Genomic DNA, 15,149 nt, shown 5'->3' on the forward strand with positions numbered 1-15,149 from the left:
CCTAATCGCCGGTTCAACTTGTACCTCTATTCCTATCTCTGTTTCTCGTTTTCATAACGTCTTCGTCTACGATTACGATTCACGATGCAACCAGCAAGTTCACCTTCACTATCCCGAATGCTGGGTCTCCTAGTCCTCCTCGCGTCCTGGGTCCAGCTCGGCCTAGCGCAGACCTACCACCTCAGGAAAGACATCCGCGGTGAAGGATTCTATCGAGAATTCGTCTGGGAGGATATCAACGACCCAACTCACGGTCGAGTGTACGTCGCACTTTAATCCCATTCACGGCAGCGTCGCTAAACTATCCTGTAGAAACTACGTCGACCAACAGACATCGAGAGCGCAGAACCTCACATACGCAACTCCGGACTCGTTTATCCTTCGTGCAGATTCCACCAACGTGGTATGGGGCGGCAGAGGCAGGAACTCTGTTCGGATCAGGTCCAGAGAAATGTTTTCGAACCATGTTTCGATGTGAGTTCTCGATTGTTACGCATCGCGTCGTGACGTCTTTCTAACTGGCCTGGTAGATACGATATCCGACATATGCCTGAAGGCTGCGGGTGAGTACACGAATACCGCTCTCTTCGACTTCGTGCTGAATGTGTTTGTCCTTACCACAGGACGTGGCCGGCTGTGTGGACTGTAGGAGACAACTGGCCCCACGGGGTGAGCAATCTCTCTGATCCAACTCTACTCATACTAAATCAGATTAATAGGGAGAAATTGACATCCTCGAAGGCGTCAATGACGAGGGTCCCAATGCAGCGACGCTCCACACGAGCCGAGGTAAGCTTAATTGCAGGATACCAAATAAAGCCTGTCTGACACGAATCTGCCAGGCTGCACGATGCCACAAGGTGACAGCGGCCATCGAGGGTGCGTCTTCCCTCTATCAAATACTTACTATTATGGAATGCCGCTGATAAGTACACGCATCACAGACTACGCGTTCTGAACAATTGCGATGCAACTGTCAACGGCAACACTGGGTGCCCCGTCGACTTTACCGGACAAAACAGTTACGGACCAGCGTTCAATCGTGCGGGTGGAGGGTGGTACGTCCTCGAGCGTACCAGCTCCGCCATCAAGATTTGGTTCTGGTCGCGAAACGACCCCAATGTTCCTTGGGAAGTCAAGACCCCTAGACAGACCGTTACCACAGCAAACTGGGTAGGTGTATTTGTGCTCCAACTCTGCTCAACATGCTCTGAAACCTGCGATAGGGAGCTCCAACCGCGTTCTTCCCCGACTGGAGCTGCAACATGAACCAGTTCTTCGGACCACATTGGATTGTGATTAACCTGACGTTCTGTGAGTTATACACTATTCACTTCGCACTTGAAACTGTATTCATCTGTATGCAACAGGTGGTGACTGGGCCGGAAACGTCTACCACCAGAGCAACTGCCCTTCCAACTGCATCGGTAAGTCACCAACCTACTCGCATATCCGTGGATATGACTTCTGATTGATTATGACGCGTAGATTTCGTGGACAACAATCCTTGGGCATTCCAAGACGCGTACTTCGATATCGCGAACATCCGGGTGTACACTTGACGACTCGCGGTCCTCGCACGATTCATGGAGGGACAGGTCGTCAACACGTCAAGCTAGACCTGTTAGACTCGACCTGTAACTTATTGCTACCCGACTCAGCAATGGTCACTGGTTAACATTCTGCGAATGATAAACGAGCATGATCGACACTGGACTTTCTTTCTTGGGTCCATCTTGGATCGACAGCTAGATTCGGCTCCCCCAGATCAGGCCTGATTAGGTGTGGCGGACAGCCCTTGACAGATCCCTAGATTTGCGCAAGATTTGAAATGTGGGGCTAGGCGCTTATCAGCCATCGGCGTTACCGATCCCCAAACCCGTTGACTGGCAATGAAAACGGCTGTGAAAGAGTACGAGGAAGCCACCCGATAGGTACTATGAGGGGCCATGAATCCTGAGGGACTTCACTTGCATTGTATCCTCACAATTTAGGGCAACGGATTCCTCCATTATCGACGGCAAGAGGAATCAAGTTGGTCCGAAGCCTGCGCCAAGCCATCATTTGCAATATCACTGCTCCGGATCTGGTAAGTTTAGCCCCTATGTCCCCTCTTTCATATCTGCGCTGACACTGCTTTGTCGCGATGTCTTTCCGGTTGATTCCAAGGCGGGCGTGTGGCGGTTCGTTTCTTGGTGAGAAATAACGGAAACTTGATATCGACTCGGCGCCACCAAAATGAACAGCCTGTTGCGTTTTAAAAGCCTGAAGGTTCTGCGATTCTGCGATCTCCCTCTTCGTCGTTCGAGCTGCCTTTGTTGCCGGTTCCAACTTGTGCATCGTTCCGACACCCTTTTTCGTTTCTACTCTTAAGGAATTCTTTCTCGCTTCAGCAGTGCTGTAATTCCCGATGCGATCCCCGCTTTCTTCCATGATCAGGGCCGTGCCTCTGCTTGCTGTCTTTTCCCACTCCGGTGTCGCCTGGCATCCTTCGACGTACAGTCTCCGCAAGGGTATCCAAGGAGAATCTTTCTATGATGATTTTGTTTGGGAGAGCATTGCCGATCCCACCCATGGACGAGTGTAGGTCCCATCCACTGACAGGCTCTCATTCCATGACTTACGGTGTTTTCAGAAACTACGTCGACCAAGAAACCTCGCGGTGGCAGAATCTGACTTTCGCCACTCGGGATAGTTTCATCCTGCGAACGGACTCGACCAACATCATTCCTACGGACGGACCCGGTCGCAACTCCGTTCGGCTGCGGTCGAAGGAAAAGTTTAAGACTCACGTCTCCATGTGAGTACTGCTGCCATCTGCTATCGACACCCTCACCGATCTGACGCCCGACCTAGCTTCGATGTTCGTCATATGCCTGTCGGCTGCGGGTCAGTACGCCTAGGTCTGCCTCATACTGCAAAGTAATCATCTCTGTACTAGAACATGGCCCGCGATCTGGACCGTTGGAGAAAACTGGCCCCACGGGGTGAGTGGACCAACTCTTCGCTACTTCAGTGTTTTCCATTGACGCTGGCCTCAGGGAGAGATTGACATTCTGGAAGGAGTCAACGACGAGGCTCCCAATGCCTCTACGTTGCACACTGGACGAGGTGAGCTACATCGCCCTTTGTGCGATCCACTTTCTGAGGTCTTGTAGGATGCACTATGCCTACCGAGAATGGCCCTCAGACAGGGTGAGTCCTTGACTCCATGTAGCAAAGCCACGGTTCAACTGAACCTCCTTTCTTCAGTCACCGAATGTTGAATAATTGCGACGCCAGCGTCAACAACAACGTGGGGTGTCCTGTCGACTTCCCCAGTCACGACAGCTATGGCCCTGGCTTCAACGCCGCAGGCGGCGGTTGGTATGTCATGGAACGCAACGACGACTTTATAAAAATCTGGTTCTGGTCTCGCCAAGATCCCAACGTTCCCGAGGACGTCAAGAACCCAGTGTGGAACGTGGCTCCTTCGAACTGGGTAGGGTCGTCTCGTTGTGTCTTATCTTTCGTCTATGCTGACAGAATCGTAGGGAACGCCTAGTGCATACTTCCCTGGTGACAGCTGCAATATGAGTGACTTCTTTGCTCCTCACTGGATTGTAATCAATCTCACACTCTGTTCGTACTCACTTTCTCTTCGAATCTGTTCGGACCCTTCTAACCTTTCGTAGGCGGGGACTGGGCGGGGACTGTGTACCAGTATAGCAACTGCCCTTCGACCTGCGTCGGTGAGTTTCGTACTGTCTATCCCTTCTAACAGCCGACTCACCCGGAAATTCCGGCAGACCATGTCAACAATAACCCATGGGCATTCGAGAACGCATACTTTGACATTGCGCAGATTCGAATCTACACCTAGTAGCCATTCAGACTCTTTTCGCTCGACTCATCTGGATGAACCGGTCCTCTATTTTCTTGACCAAGATACGATACTCACAGTTACGATCGCTTACGATACCTTACTCGTCCGCTTTATGACCTGCGATACCTCATACACATCAGGTTTTGTGTAAACGACTTCACTGCCATACTTATAGAACGCGGAAGAACCGTTTAAAACGCCTGTAGGTCCAGCGAGCTACAGCCTTGTAAGCTTGTACAGTCGTTCACCCGAGACGTGCCGTGAGCGGCATTCCAGTTGTGCGCTTCTCGGGGTAGGACCATGGTGGATGCCCCTAAGTAGGGCCCTTGGATGCAGTCAACAGCGTTGAGTAACTACCATTCTGGCCTCAGCGCATCATTCTCTGATTGATTGCACTGAAAGTCTTCGACATTTCCGAGCTTGGTGGATGGCTGTGCGAATCACTCTCATGATCGTCGCAGTTGTTGGTGCAGAACGCGCCCGCCGAGATGGGCGAATTGGCATAAACAGAGCGCCCACCATGATTTTCGGGGTGGTTTATATACAAGCGGCGTGTCTTTCCCTTCAGTACCCCACAACCTCACGAGTATGCGGCCCCCACGCTCTTTAACATTTGCCTTCCTTTCAGCGTATTTATTCCAATGCTCTCTAGGCCAGGGTGGGACCTATACCTTTGACAAGGAGATACGTGGCGATGCATTCTTCAATGAGTTCGAATGGGAATCCATGCCAGATCCCACTCATGGGAGGGTGTAGGTCTGATCTCTTTTGATGAAAAGTCAACACACTAATGCGGCTGCAGGAACTACGTGGATAAACAGACCTCAATAGCACAAAGACTCACCTATGTCAACGACGAGGGCCAATTCGTTCTTCGCGCCGATGACCAGAAAGTCGTGGGTCCGGAAGCCCGAGGTCGTGATTCTGTGCGAATAAGATCTGTTGAGCAGTTCACCACTCACGTCGCTGTGTAAGTCCTCTTTACTCAGTTTCTAGAGTCGAAGCTCATAAAGGTAAGACAGGTTCGACATCGCTCATATGCCTGTGGGCTGCGGGTTCGTTCAAATGCACTGCCTACCGGTACACCAGACGAGCTCATGTGACTCAACCCCCATCCAGTACTTGGCCTGCTCTGTGGACAGTGGGTAGAGGATGGCCGAACGGAGTAAGTGCTCTCCATACATGGGGGAAATTTTAGAGGTTGATCCGTCCCAAGGGAGAAATCGATATACTGGAAGGTGTTAACGATGAAACTCCAAACGCAGCGACATTACACACAGGGACCGGTGAGTGACGACGCAGCTCTGATTGTGCAGAGAAGCGTAATCGCATTTCTGTCTACAGGCTGCGTGATGCCAGGGAATGACGCTGCTCACAAGGGGTACGTCCAGAAGCAGCATCTCAACCTAATAGTAACTTAACTAAACTCTGAATCTCCATTCAGACAACGGAAGTTCCACAATTGCGACGCCAGACAGAACAGCAATATCGGATGTCCCGTAGAGTTTGATACCCCCCTCAGCTATGGTCCACCTTTCAATCAGGCGGGCGGTGGATGGTATGCCATGGAGCGCAACAGCGCGTTTATCAAGATTTGGTTTTGGTCCCGCAGCGATGCGAACGTCCCTGAGAGCATCAGAACACCCGGCGGAACCGCAGACCCTTCTCAATGGGTAAGTGAAGTAGAAACTCCTTTTTCACGCATTCTGACTTCCCCTACGCCAGGGAGAGCCGAGCGCCTTCTTCCCTGGAGACACGTGCAACATGGACCAATTCTTCATACCCCACTGGATTGTCATCAATCTGACCTTCTGTGGCGATTGGGCTGGAGCTGTCTACCATCTAAAGCAGGACTGCCCAGGAACCTGTGTCGGTAAGAGACCATATCCACTAATTCAGTCGTCATCCAACGGTGAACTGAATTTTCCTGCAGACCACGTCAACAATCAGCCCCAGGCCTTCAGTCAGGCCCGCTGGGAAATTAATTCGATTAGAATCTACAAGTAGACTAGGTTATTTTTATCAGTATCTAACATTTATCTCCCGAATTGAGGAACGAGAGAGAATGCGAGCGCTCTGAAATTATGACGTCGGGCTTATGGGCGCTTACGACTGTCGACGGATCAAATCCGAGGTTTTCAATCTCCGTGAAAGGAAGCCGGCCAAGGCCGAACGCTTCTTTTGTTCGTGGAATCCCACTTTATCCGATACTTCCACGACAGCTTGATTGCTCCTTTACCCATCGACTTGGAAACAAATCTGGATAATAAAGCGATTTATAACACCTCGCCTTCGGTTGTCTAGGAGATGCACTCGAGATTCTGGCTCTGGGCCCGCTCACCGACCGACAGAACACTTGCTTCCTGGCGCTTTTGGCTGAGCGGCACCGTGACGAGGCCACTGCCTCGTTTCCCGTCGTAGACCCTTTCAGCGCAATTCCACCTTTGATCAATAGCTCCTCAAATTGCAAAGCGCCCTTTGACCAAAAAATGCCACCCTGTTGCCGCGTTCACTTTACGATTGTTTCGGAAGGTCCAACCGCGTAGGTAGGCGGTGGCTTCAAGGATCTTTATTTCCGGTGTAACGATGGTCGGACAAGAAAGCGCTTTGACACGAGTGTATATAAATAGCGGCGTCTCTGCTCTCCCCTGCTCCCCACATCGGTCTCGACGTCTTCTCTGGAGGAGATCGCTTGGGACAGTCACGTTCATTACTCAACTTTCATATTCCCCCTTGCACCAAATCCATCAGAGTAGAGCTCTGGTCTATATCTATCGTCGCAATGGCTTCTCGAGTCCCACTTTCTTTCATCCAAACCTTTGCTCTCCTCACCCTCTTCGCCGCCTCTTTCCGGTTCGCCCTCGCCGAGAATGACGGTCACAAAGGAAACGTCTACTTCATGAGCGACAACATCCAAGGTGCCGGCTTTTACAACGCCTTTGAGTGGGAGAACATCGCGGATCCCACTCATGGTAGGGTCAACTATGTCGACATGGAGACTTCCAAGCAGCAGAATCTTACCTTTGCTGTCGACGACAAGTTCATACTCCGCGCCGATTCGACTAGCTTCCTCGATCCCAATGGTCCTGGCCGCAACTCCGTTAGGATTCGCTCATGGAAGACCTACACCACCCATGTTGCTGTGTAAGTCCCTCTTTTTCATTCTTCATTTTATTCCGTCACTTACCCGATTTGTATTAGCTTCGACGTCAAGCACATGCCTCAAGGTTGCGGAACATGGCCAGCCATCTGGGAGGTCCAAGGCGACAACTGGCCCAACGGCGGTGAGGTCGACATCTTGGAAGGCGTCAACGACGAAGGTCCCAACGCCGCCACCCTCCACACCAGCCCTGGATGCCGGATGCCCGCTTCGAGGAGCGACCAACGGGGAATTCGAGTCCTGGACAACTGCGATGCGACCATCAACTCCAACATCGGCTGTCCAGTTCAATTCCCTACCCCTCAGAGCTACGGTCCCGCATTCAACGAGATTGGTGGTGGATGGTATGCGATGGAGCGCTCGCCGACCTACATTAAGATCTGGTTCTGGGCTCGGGATGATCCTTCTGTCCCCGACGAGGTCAAGTACGCAGCTGGCGTCGTTAACCCTGATCACTGGGTAAGTTTCTTTCGTGCCTCCCTTTGCAACTGTGGCCCATCGTTTTTGTTCTAGGGCCTCCCAACTGCGTTCTTCCCCGACAACCAATGCAACATGAACGAGCACTTTGGTCCCCACAACATCGTCATCAACCTCACCTTCTGTGGCGACTGGGCTGGCCAGACGTACGAACAATCAGGTTGCCCTGGGACCTGCGTCGGTAAGTCTCTTTCCTTCATTCACAACGCAACCAACTGACTTCCCCACTTCCAGACTTCGTTAACAACAACCCGTCCGCTTTTGAGAAGGCGTTCTTTGACTTGCGGGGAATCCGGGTGTACCAGAAGTAAGCGGTGCTTACTTTCAGACCGGTTACCTTAATCTTGTACATTATCCATCCTTATCTCTCCTTTAATTAGAGATTTTAATATGAGTGGCTGTATCAGATGAACGCGTGAAATGACCTAACCGAGGCAGCGACAAGGTACTGCCCCCACCCCAGTCCTAGCCATTGTGCTATCGAGGAACAGTAGGTTCTCCAAGATGAAAGTCGCTCAACCCCCTGGATGTGGGTTGGTTGGGCGCCTAAATAGGACAACGAACGGTGATCTGGACTATACAAGCCAAACACACCGCTCAAAACTAGGAAACAAGGCATAATCACAGACAATGCACTTCTTTTATTCTTATTCTCTGACTCGACCACAATGCCAGCCAATCTCCTCCCTTGTGTTTGCTGTTCGGTCCGGGTCTACACGATGTGGATTCAGAAAAGTCTTGGTAAATGATATTTGTTTGTTCTTTCCAAAAAGGGAGGCTCCGCCGGGGTCAGTGTGCGTCCCAAGGCTGTCCTCCATCCACTGCGTCTGTCCACCGAATGCCCACCGCGAGTTTCAAGAAACACGAGCTACGATGTCAAGGGGCCGTTCTTTGATTCGGAACGCCTGAAACTCTATTCTGAGAGCCCAAACAACACGTTTTCTGTGGAACTTCCAGAATTGTGATGTCAGGCGAACACGAGGCAGCCAGCTGATCTTGACATCGGTAATGAACGATTTACCTCATTTCAGGACAATACACGAGTTTTTGCGGCTTGCGCACGAGTCACGACAACGAGGCAGCCTCCTGGTTTTTCCCTTGATAACAGACTCGATTTTCATCTCGAGTCCAACACAACTCACCCTCCAACCACATCCTCCTCACAACCGGCTTTGTGACATCCACGCCATTTCCATCTCTTTCTAACCTTTACACTTTTATCTATCCACCCTCGATCGTCCAGCTGCTGGTTTAGCTACGATGAGTTCCACCCCTTCTACTCCTGGGCCCGCCAACAAGCCCGAACGATCCTTCAGCCTCACCAAGCTCAAGGGCGCTCTCCGTCGAAACTCTAGGCATTCGATCGGTGCCACTGCCAGCGAACCATCCGGCGACTCTTCTGTTCGACAGTCCCTCGACTCCACCGCGGCATCAACCACGACCCCTCCAACAGGCACCACTTCGACACCCGCCTCCCCACGAAAGACTCCTTCCATTCGACGTGTATCCCTCGACCTCGCCAGGCCATCGCGCCACGGTCGCTCCGCCAGCGTCTCCATCGTTCCCTCAACTCAGACAACCAGTGATAAGGCATCGGATTTCGACCCTTTTGCCGAGTCACACGACGACAAGGGCAAGCGCACGTGGAGCGTCAGGAAGACGGTGAAGGGAGCCCTCAAGCGAACAACCTCGAAGCTTTCCGTTGCCTCTGCGACGTCGGCTACCAAGTCGGTCGAGGGTGGTGCAGAGGCTGTCTCTGAACCTCAGAGCATCCAGGCTGCCGACTCGGCCGCCGCAGAACAGACCGCAACACCTCCCCCTGTCGGCTCGGCAACTCTAGAGGCCGCCTCATCCACCGAGCAGCAGGCCTCAGCGCCACAGGAGCCCACGGAGACACCTGCAGAGCCCGCTCCCCAACCCACTCCCGAACCCGACGCTGTGGTCGCCAAGGACCCTGAAGACCCTGAGCCCAAGCCGACGGAGGAGACGAAGGAAGCGGCCTCGACCGAAGAGGAGAAGCCGACTGCTCAAGAGCTCCAGCTCGCAGCCTCGACAACTGGTCTCGATTGGGAACATGTCGATGCCGAATCCTCGCCCGTCGTCGATGATAAGGCCAAGGAGGTCATCGAGGAGGATCCCGTTCCATCCAAGGTCGACGATATCCTCGTTGTTCCTGCTATCGTCGAGCCGGAGTCCCCGGTCGAGGTTAAGCTTCCTCCCCTCGATGTCACTGTCTTGTCGAGAACCCACCTCACCGCCAGCCACCTTCGTTCCGAGTTTGGTATGTCCATTTCCTTCTCCAGATGACTGATTTACTGATTATGTTACACAGCCGAACTCAGCCCCATCATCGAGTCTCCTTTGACTGCACGCGACGAGAACGCGCCCGTGTCGATCCAGATCACCTCAGACGACAAGCCCGTCGCATCGTCACCTCTCGCAGCCTCGAGCACTACCGCCGAGGAGCCTGAGGAGCCCGCCCCAGTTGTCGTCCACGAAGTCGTTTCAATGCCAGAGCCAATTGTCTCAGCACCGGAACCTGTTCAGACTTCTGTGGCCCCCGAGGTTGCTGCCTCTTCGTCTCAGGGAAGTCAACCGCCCTCTAGCCCACGTTCCAAGCTTTCCGTCGACACCACCCCCGCCTCCGCCCTCCCGATCGAGGTGCCCAGCCCCAACCTCAACGCGGCCGAGCAGGGCAAAGGTCTCCCCACCGCCAACGGCAACGCCTCCACCTCATCCGACGCCGACGCCGCCAACAAGCCCCGCGAAGTCGTCAACCACTTCGACTTGCGAGGTCCCAGCACGGTCGCCACGACAGATACCAACGCGACTTCTGGTGCCTACGGGCTCATCGCCAACACAGCCTGGTTCGTCGGTGCATGCGTGGTGGTTGGAATTGGTGTGGTTGTGGGACAGGTCCGGTCATATCGCCAGGTATATAAATCCACGATTGCGCCTGTGCGACGTTTCTTCAGCTTTGACTGGTGGAAATTTTAGGTTTTGAAGGGAGTTTTGAGGGGAGTATGAAGAAGATTCTCGCTCGACGACAACCCACCCACCCTCCTGACATGGCAAACTCGGACTCGGAACTCAGAACTCGGACTTGGATTGCTATCGACGCATTTCACGACGCATCCTTTTGCACATTTTGTTACGATTTTTTCACGATTGCTTTCACAAGTCACGACCACGCTATCTAAGTATGCTATCTTTGCATAAGTTAACGAAAAGCTACGACCGCATCGTTGTATGTACATTTACCTATATTTGCGCTGGGCGCCCAGCATTCCTTTTTCATAGACCCCTTGTAAAACACTCATATCCTCTCGTCGCATACTTTCGCAATTCATTCGTTTTTTTGGATCATGATGGATTACTTGTCATAGACTAAGAATTATCACTGGGATGTCGATCCCTTCTGTGTCAATTGTAGCTTCTTTGACAGGTTGCGACTCGAGATGGACATTCAGCAAGGGCGGCAGAGATGCCGATGATTGAGCAGAGGATCATAATTGAAGGTCCAATTCAACGATACTAGATGCTATTGTTACGGGACTTAACTATTATTATTGATGGGCAATATTCTGAAGAGAGCGGGTAACGATGGCAAAAGAAAGCCAACCAACAAAAAAACAAAACACGAAAGCAAGATGATAGCGAAAGATGGATAGCGGAAGCGAGCTTAGAAATAAGTAAACACAAAAAATGATTTGGGGGTTGATGGGAACGAGCGTTCTATCACTCTTCAGGAATGGAATGGATCCGAGTGTTGCTCCTGCTACCGGTGCTGCGCGGATTCGCACTCCTGTGGCGACTGCTGTTCTGTTCTGCACTCCTACTACTGCCTGTGGTGGCGCGGTCAGCGCTACTGCTGCCTGCACTCCTGCTGCGTGTGGTGACACGGTCAGCACTCCCACTTCCTGCGCTGGCACGGTCGGCGCTCCTAGTGCCTCCACTCCTGCTGCCCGCGGTGACACGGTCAGCACTCCGGCTACCTGCACTCCTGCTACCGGCACCGCTCTGGCTACCGCTACGGGACTTGTCGGCGAGTCTCGTGGAGCGGCGGGGCGGTTGAACTCGACGTGGTTTGGAGGCTTCGGCATCAGGGATATCGGTACCTTCCATCCACGACGGATCCTTGAGCTCGATTGTTGCCAATGCGGGAATATGTTCCTTGAGGTGAGCGAAGAGCTGGATCGGGGTGGCACAACCGTAGGCGTAAGACTCGGGATCCGAAAGTTGAGCTGGCGATCGTCTTTGGTAGGCAAGAAACATCAGGGTCAACCATTCTTGAAGCAGGTCGAAAAGACAGCGGGCAGAGGGGTGCAGTTGTTGTCGAAGGCCTTCAGGGAGGCCCTTGAGGACATACATCTCTCTCTCTGGCGACGGGGTCAATGAGCCCTGGAATATTCTCAGGCCGATGTAGTAAGAATCCTGGTGATCGGTCCGCATCATTACGAGCCAGAGCGCCATCCACCACAGAGATTCCACGTCGTGCTGATAGTTGTGGATAACGGGGTATTCTCGGGATCCACTTGGGGACCTCGTTCCAATCGGTGGCGGCTCCCCACTGGAGGCTGGCGAATAAAGTGACAAGCCCTTTTGGAGCTCATAAGCCATGAAAAAGGGCGTTCCCTAGAAAACCATCAGGCGGATACAGGGGCGAGGATTGCAGATGGGACCATACCGTCTTCGGGTCTGTGCCCGCCTGGTACCCGTCTGGGGGCGGAAACATCTTGGCATACTCCAAATCAGACACCTTGACTCGCCAGGAGCCATCAGCGTTCTGGAACGCCAGAATGTTACCATGACTAATGTCACGATGGATCCAACGAGCACAGAACATAAGCATGAGGGCTATCGGGCGATAACAGTCAGTCTCAATCTCGAAAAAATCATTGGAGACTCACCAAGATGCGCCTGACGAAGGACTTCCAATGCGTCCGCAAGGGTAGGGAGATCGCTAATGCGCTGGCACAGGTACTGGTAAATGAAGAAACAGCGACGTTTGCTCGTGAATTTCCTTCGAGGTGGTTCCCTGTTAGATGCGGCAGAGTGCATACTTCCGGAGACAGTAGCAGTGGGTACGGTTAGGGTCGAGGAGCGGGAACCTGAGGGATGGGAGACGGATGGGTTCACGGAACCTGTGCGTGAAGACGAGTTGGATTTCTGGTTTTCCATCTTCTCCGGCTCAAGGAAGAAGTCACGGGGGACAGGATTGGCATCGCTCACAACTGATTTGCTGGCTTTCCCCGAGTGACCCTGAGCGATAGGAGAGAAGTAATCCCTGTAGTTCTTGACGACTTCGCCGAAGGCTTCCAGAGCGGGTTCAGGGAAGTGTTTCAATAAAGGATTAGACCGCCAATCGCCAGCGACGAAAGTGTCGATGTCACGGAATAGCTTCTCCTGAATGTCCTCCTCCGTGTCAGCGTCCTCGTTGATCCAGGCGTCTTTCAAGATTACTGGCTTTGCACCGGGTATTGGGGTCAAGTCTTCCTTCGAGGTTACTTGTACGACCTTCCACACCCGCGTTGAACGTCCCGCGATCCGGTGGGAGCGGTACTCGTCGACAATTGCTTCGGTCAAGAAATATTGGGATTCCGGTCTGGTGGCGTTTGGTGGAAGTTCGTAAAGATATTTCTTCGATCCCGGTTCGCCAAAGAGTTCGATGTGAGGATCTAAACCGAGATCCTTGTCAGAGGCACAGAAAAGTGCCACTAGTAGTTCCACAAAGCGATACGGCTCCTGCAAAGAGTTCAGAATCGGCGCAGCGAAAAAGGTAAGAGTGACGTTACGCGGATAAAGCTGAATGAATCCGCCACTATGGAATGAGAGCGAGAGAAGTACCAGAGCGACACCTGCGAGTCCTCGATGGTTATCTGAAACGGAATAGATGATGAGACATCACCCGTACAATATGAGCGAAAACTTACACCAAGGATAAACATTCGCCGTACATCGTCGTTCATTATGTGGTTGGCAGCGGAAGCGATTTGTAACCGATTCTTGAGAGGAGTCGTTAAACAACATGCAGGAGTGAAGGAAGCGAAGAGGACTCACGGAACGTTGATCCTTCCGGGAAATCTTGAACTCCATGGGCACAAGGATGTCTGTGACATGGAGGCGCTTGCCCTCACCGAGAATGAGCCGCCCGTCTTTAACTTTGAAATCCACCTTTGTGGTACAGGAGTCGATCCTGAAGTTTGCGCCCCAGATCTCGGAATCGAGATGTGTGTCGGGACAGGACGCAATGCGGGAGGAGTTTACTTTGATACCCAAGCGCTTCAAAACTGTGAGAATGGCAAGGCCAAAATCGCCAATTCCATCGAAGAGTGTTTTTTCATCCGGAGGATTAGCGGGAACACGTTCCCCCCTTCGCTTGCGTTGATCATACCTCCGCCTTGCGTCCGAGGGTGTATTCGGACACCATTTGAACCGCCACACATCTCCCTCTGGTATGTGAACGAGGACTCCATCATTCTTTAGTTCGGAAATGATTTCTTCGAAACGGCTCCGTTCGCGAAGTGGTGGCCAGTACTTCTCGACAAATGTTTCGTGAGAGCATTTTAGTGTCTCATAGGTCATGGCCGCTCCAATCTTTGGTCGCTGGTCTGTCTGGTTCGCAGTTCCTGCATGCCCGTGGTCAATCCGTGGTGTCCCGTCGCTGTCGGTGACATTGTTAGGGGAATCGACAGCATCACAAGAGATTCAGACATACGGATTTACCGCGACAACCCGCCCAGGGGTCGCTGCCATTGGAGAACCCTTCTTCTGTTCTTCTCCAGAAGGGTGCAAACACTGATTTACAAGACAAGATTATCAGCCGTTTTCGAACTAGAATTTGGGCGGCCAACGTACCTTCCCTCAGCAACGTTCCTTCAGCCGACCGCTTCGTTGCCTCCTGAGACGGCGGCAAAAAAATAAAAATAAAAAAACCGTTTGACTGTGGTTGTGGTTCAAGTGAAGCCTTGACATCGCACTTTCAACACTGTCACTGATGACCTTGGCGACTCCCACGTAGATTCGGTCACGTGACCCTGTTCCCCACGTGATCTTATTTAGCGCCCAGCCCAAGGATTCAAATTTCACTAGCGTTCACTGTCGCTCAGCGGTCAGGGCCTCTGTTCTGTCGACCATTTGTCGAAGTGCAAAAGTAAAGTGAGAGGCGCTACCCAGGTCTAACAGTATCATCATTCAACTATTCAATTTCGTCCGGACTATCGGTCGGTGCCCTGTGTGTCGAAATCCTGAATTTGTCTTGACCTGTGTCCAGCTGATAGAAATGACGGTACAGTGCATCTCAAGGCGTTTCAGCTCGAGCCACGCTCCATAGTCGTAAAGCACGACGTCGCCACCATATACAGGGACTCTATGGGCGTATAGCACGTATAGAACCCGTCCGAGGTGTATTGAATAATCAGCTGGCGTGTCAAGATGAGACTCGGATTCATAAGACGTGACATACAAACTCTCTAAGTTACCACGACCTCTGATCCACAGAAAGGGATCTCCACACATCCCCAGCTACATTCACGCGTCTGAAGAATCTGATAAAGTAAGCACAAGCGTAACTATACTTGCTGTAATCGAAAGCATCACGAGGATGTCGCTCGATATATTCCTGAAGGAGAACCGAACGAAGGTCGT

General features: G+C 52.3%; 6 protein-coding genes across 6 annotated transcripts; 5 read left to right on the forward strand and 1 right to left on the reverse strand.

The window, feature by feature from the left end:
• Positions 1–84: 84 nt before the first annotated feature.
• Positions 85–1,562, forward strand: CC1G_02603 (hypothetical protein; the record flags this gene model as incomplete). The annotated part of the gene is made up of 10 exons (XM_001840088.2): positions 85–260; positions 313–474; positions 531–563; positions 624–669; positions 720–789; positions 843–879; positions 945–1,173; positions 1,227–1,314; positions 1,371–1,427; positions 1,489–1,562. The coding sequence occupies 10 exons, from the start codon at positions 85–87 to the stop codon at positions 1,560–1,562; spliced, it is 972 nt and encodes a 323-aa protein (XP_001840140.2).
• Positions 1,563–2,431: 869 nt separating this feature from the next.
• On the forward strand, positions 2,432–3,862 carry CC1G_02604 (endo-1,3(4)-beta-glucanase; the record flags this gene model as incomplete). The annotated part of the gene is made up of 10 exons (XM_001840089.1): positions 2,432–2,583; positions 2,636–2,800; positions 2,857–2,889; positions 2,942–2,987; positions 3,042–3,111; positions 3,159–3,195; positions 3,253–3,481; positions 3,534–3,621; positions 3,675–3,731; positions 3,789–3,862. The coding sequence occupies 10 exons, from the start codon at positions 2,432–2,434 to the stop codon at positions 3,860–3,862; spliced, it is 951 nt and encodes a 316-aa protein (XP_001840141.1).
• Positions 3,863–4,453: 591 nt separating this feature from the next.
• CC1G_02605 (mixed-linked glucanase) lies at positions 4,454–5,872 on the forward strand (the record flags this gene model as incomplete). Its single annotated transcript, XM_001840090.2, has 9 exons — positions 4,454–4,617; positions 4,668–4,835; positions 4,888–4,920; positions 4,985–5,030; positions 5,082–5,151; positions 5,210–5,246; positions 5,310–5,538; positions 5,591–5,738; positions 5,799–5,872. 9 exons carry the CDS (start codon positions 4,454–4,456, stop codon positions 5,870–5,872), a joined length of 969 nt encoding a protein of 322 aa, XP_001840142.2.
• A 775-nt stretch (positions 5,873–6,647) lies between these two features.
• CC1G_02606 (glycosyl hydrolase family 16) lies at positions 6,648–7,813 on the forward strand (the record flags this gene model as incomplete). The annotated part of the gene is made up of 4 exons (XM_001840091.1): positions 6,648–7,009; positions 7,067–7,484; positions 7,539–7,683; positions 7,737–7,813. The coding sequence occupies 4 exons, from the start codon at positions 6,648–6,650 to the stop codon at positions 7,811–7,813; spliced, it is 1,002 nt and encodes a 333-aa protein (XP_001840143.1).
• A 798-nt stretch (positions 7,814–8,611) lies between these two features.
• Positions 8,612–10,499, forward strand: CC1G_02607 (hypothetical protein; the record flags this gene model as incomplete). The annotated part of the gene is made up of 2 exons (XM_001840092.2): positions 8,612–9,783; positions 9,835–10,499. Exons 1-2 carry the CDS (start codon positions 8,763–8,765, stop codon positions 10,497–10,499), a joined length of 1,686 nt encoding a protein of 561 aa, XP_001840144.2. The 5' UTR covers positions 8,612–8,762.
• Positions 10,500–11,240: 741 nt separating this feature from the next.
• On the reverse strand, positions 11,241–14,087 carry CC1G_02608 (other/FunK1 protein kinase; the record flags this gene model as incomplete). Its single annotated transcript, XM_001840093.2, has 6 exons — positions 11,241–12,137; positions 12,190–12,359; positions 12,413–13,307; positions 13,361–13,381; positions 13,436–13,507; positions 13,563–14,087. 6 exons carry the CDS (start codon positions 14,085–14,087, stop codon positions 11,241–11,243), a joined length of 2,580 nt encoding a protein of 859 aa, XP_001840145.2.
• Positions 14,088–15,149: the final 1,062 nt, after the last annotated feature.

Source organism: Coprinopsis cinerea, assembly GCF_000182895.1.
Source record: "Coprinopsis cinerea okayama7#130 chromosome 4 map unlocalized cont3.4, whole genome shotgun sequence".
Taxonomy (NCBI): Eukaryota; Fungi; Basidiomycota; class Agaricomycetes; order Agaricales; family Psathyrellaceae; genus Coprinopsis; species Coprinopsis cinerea.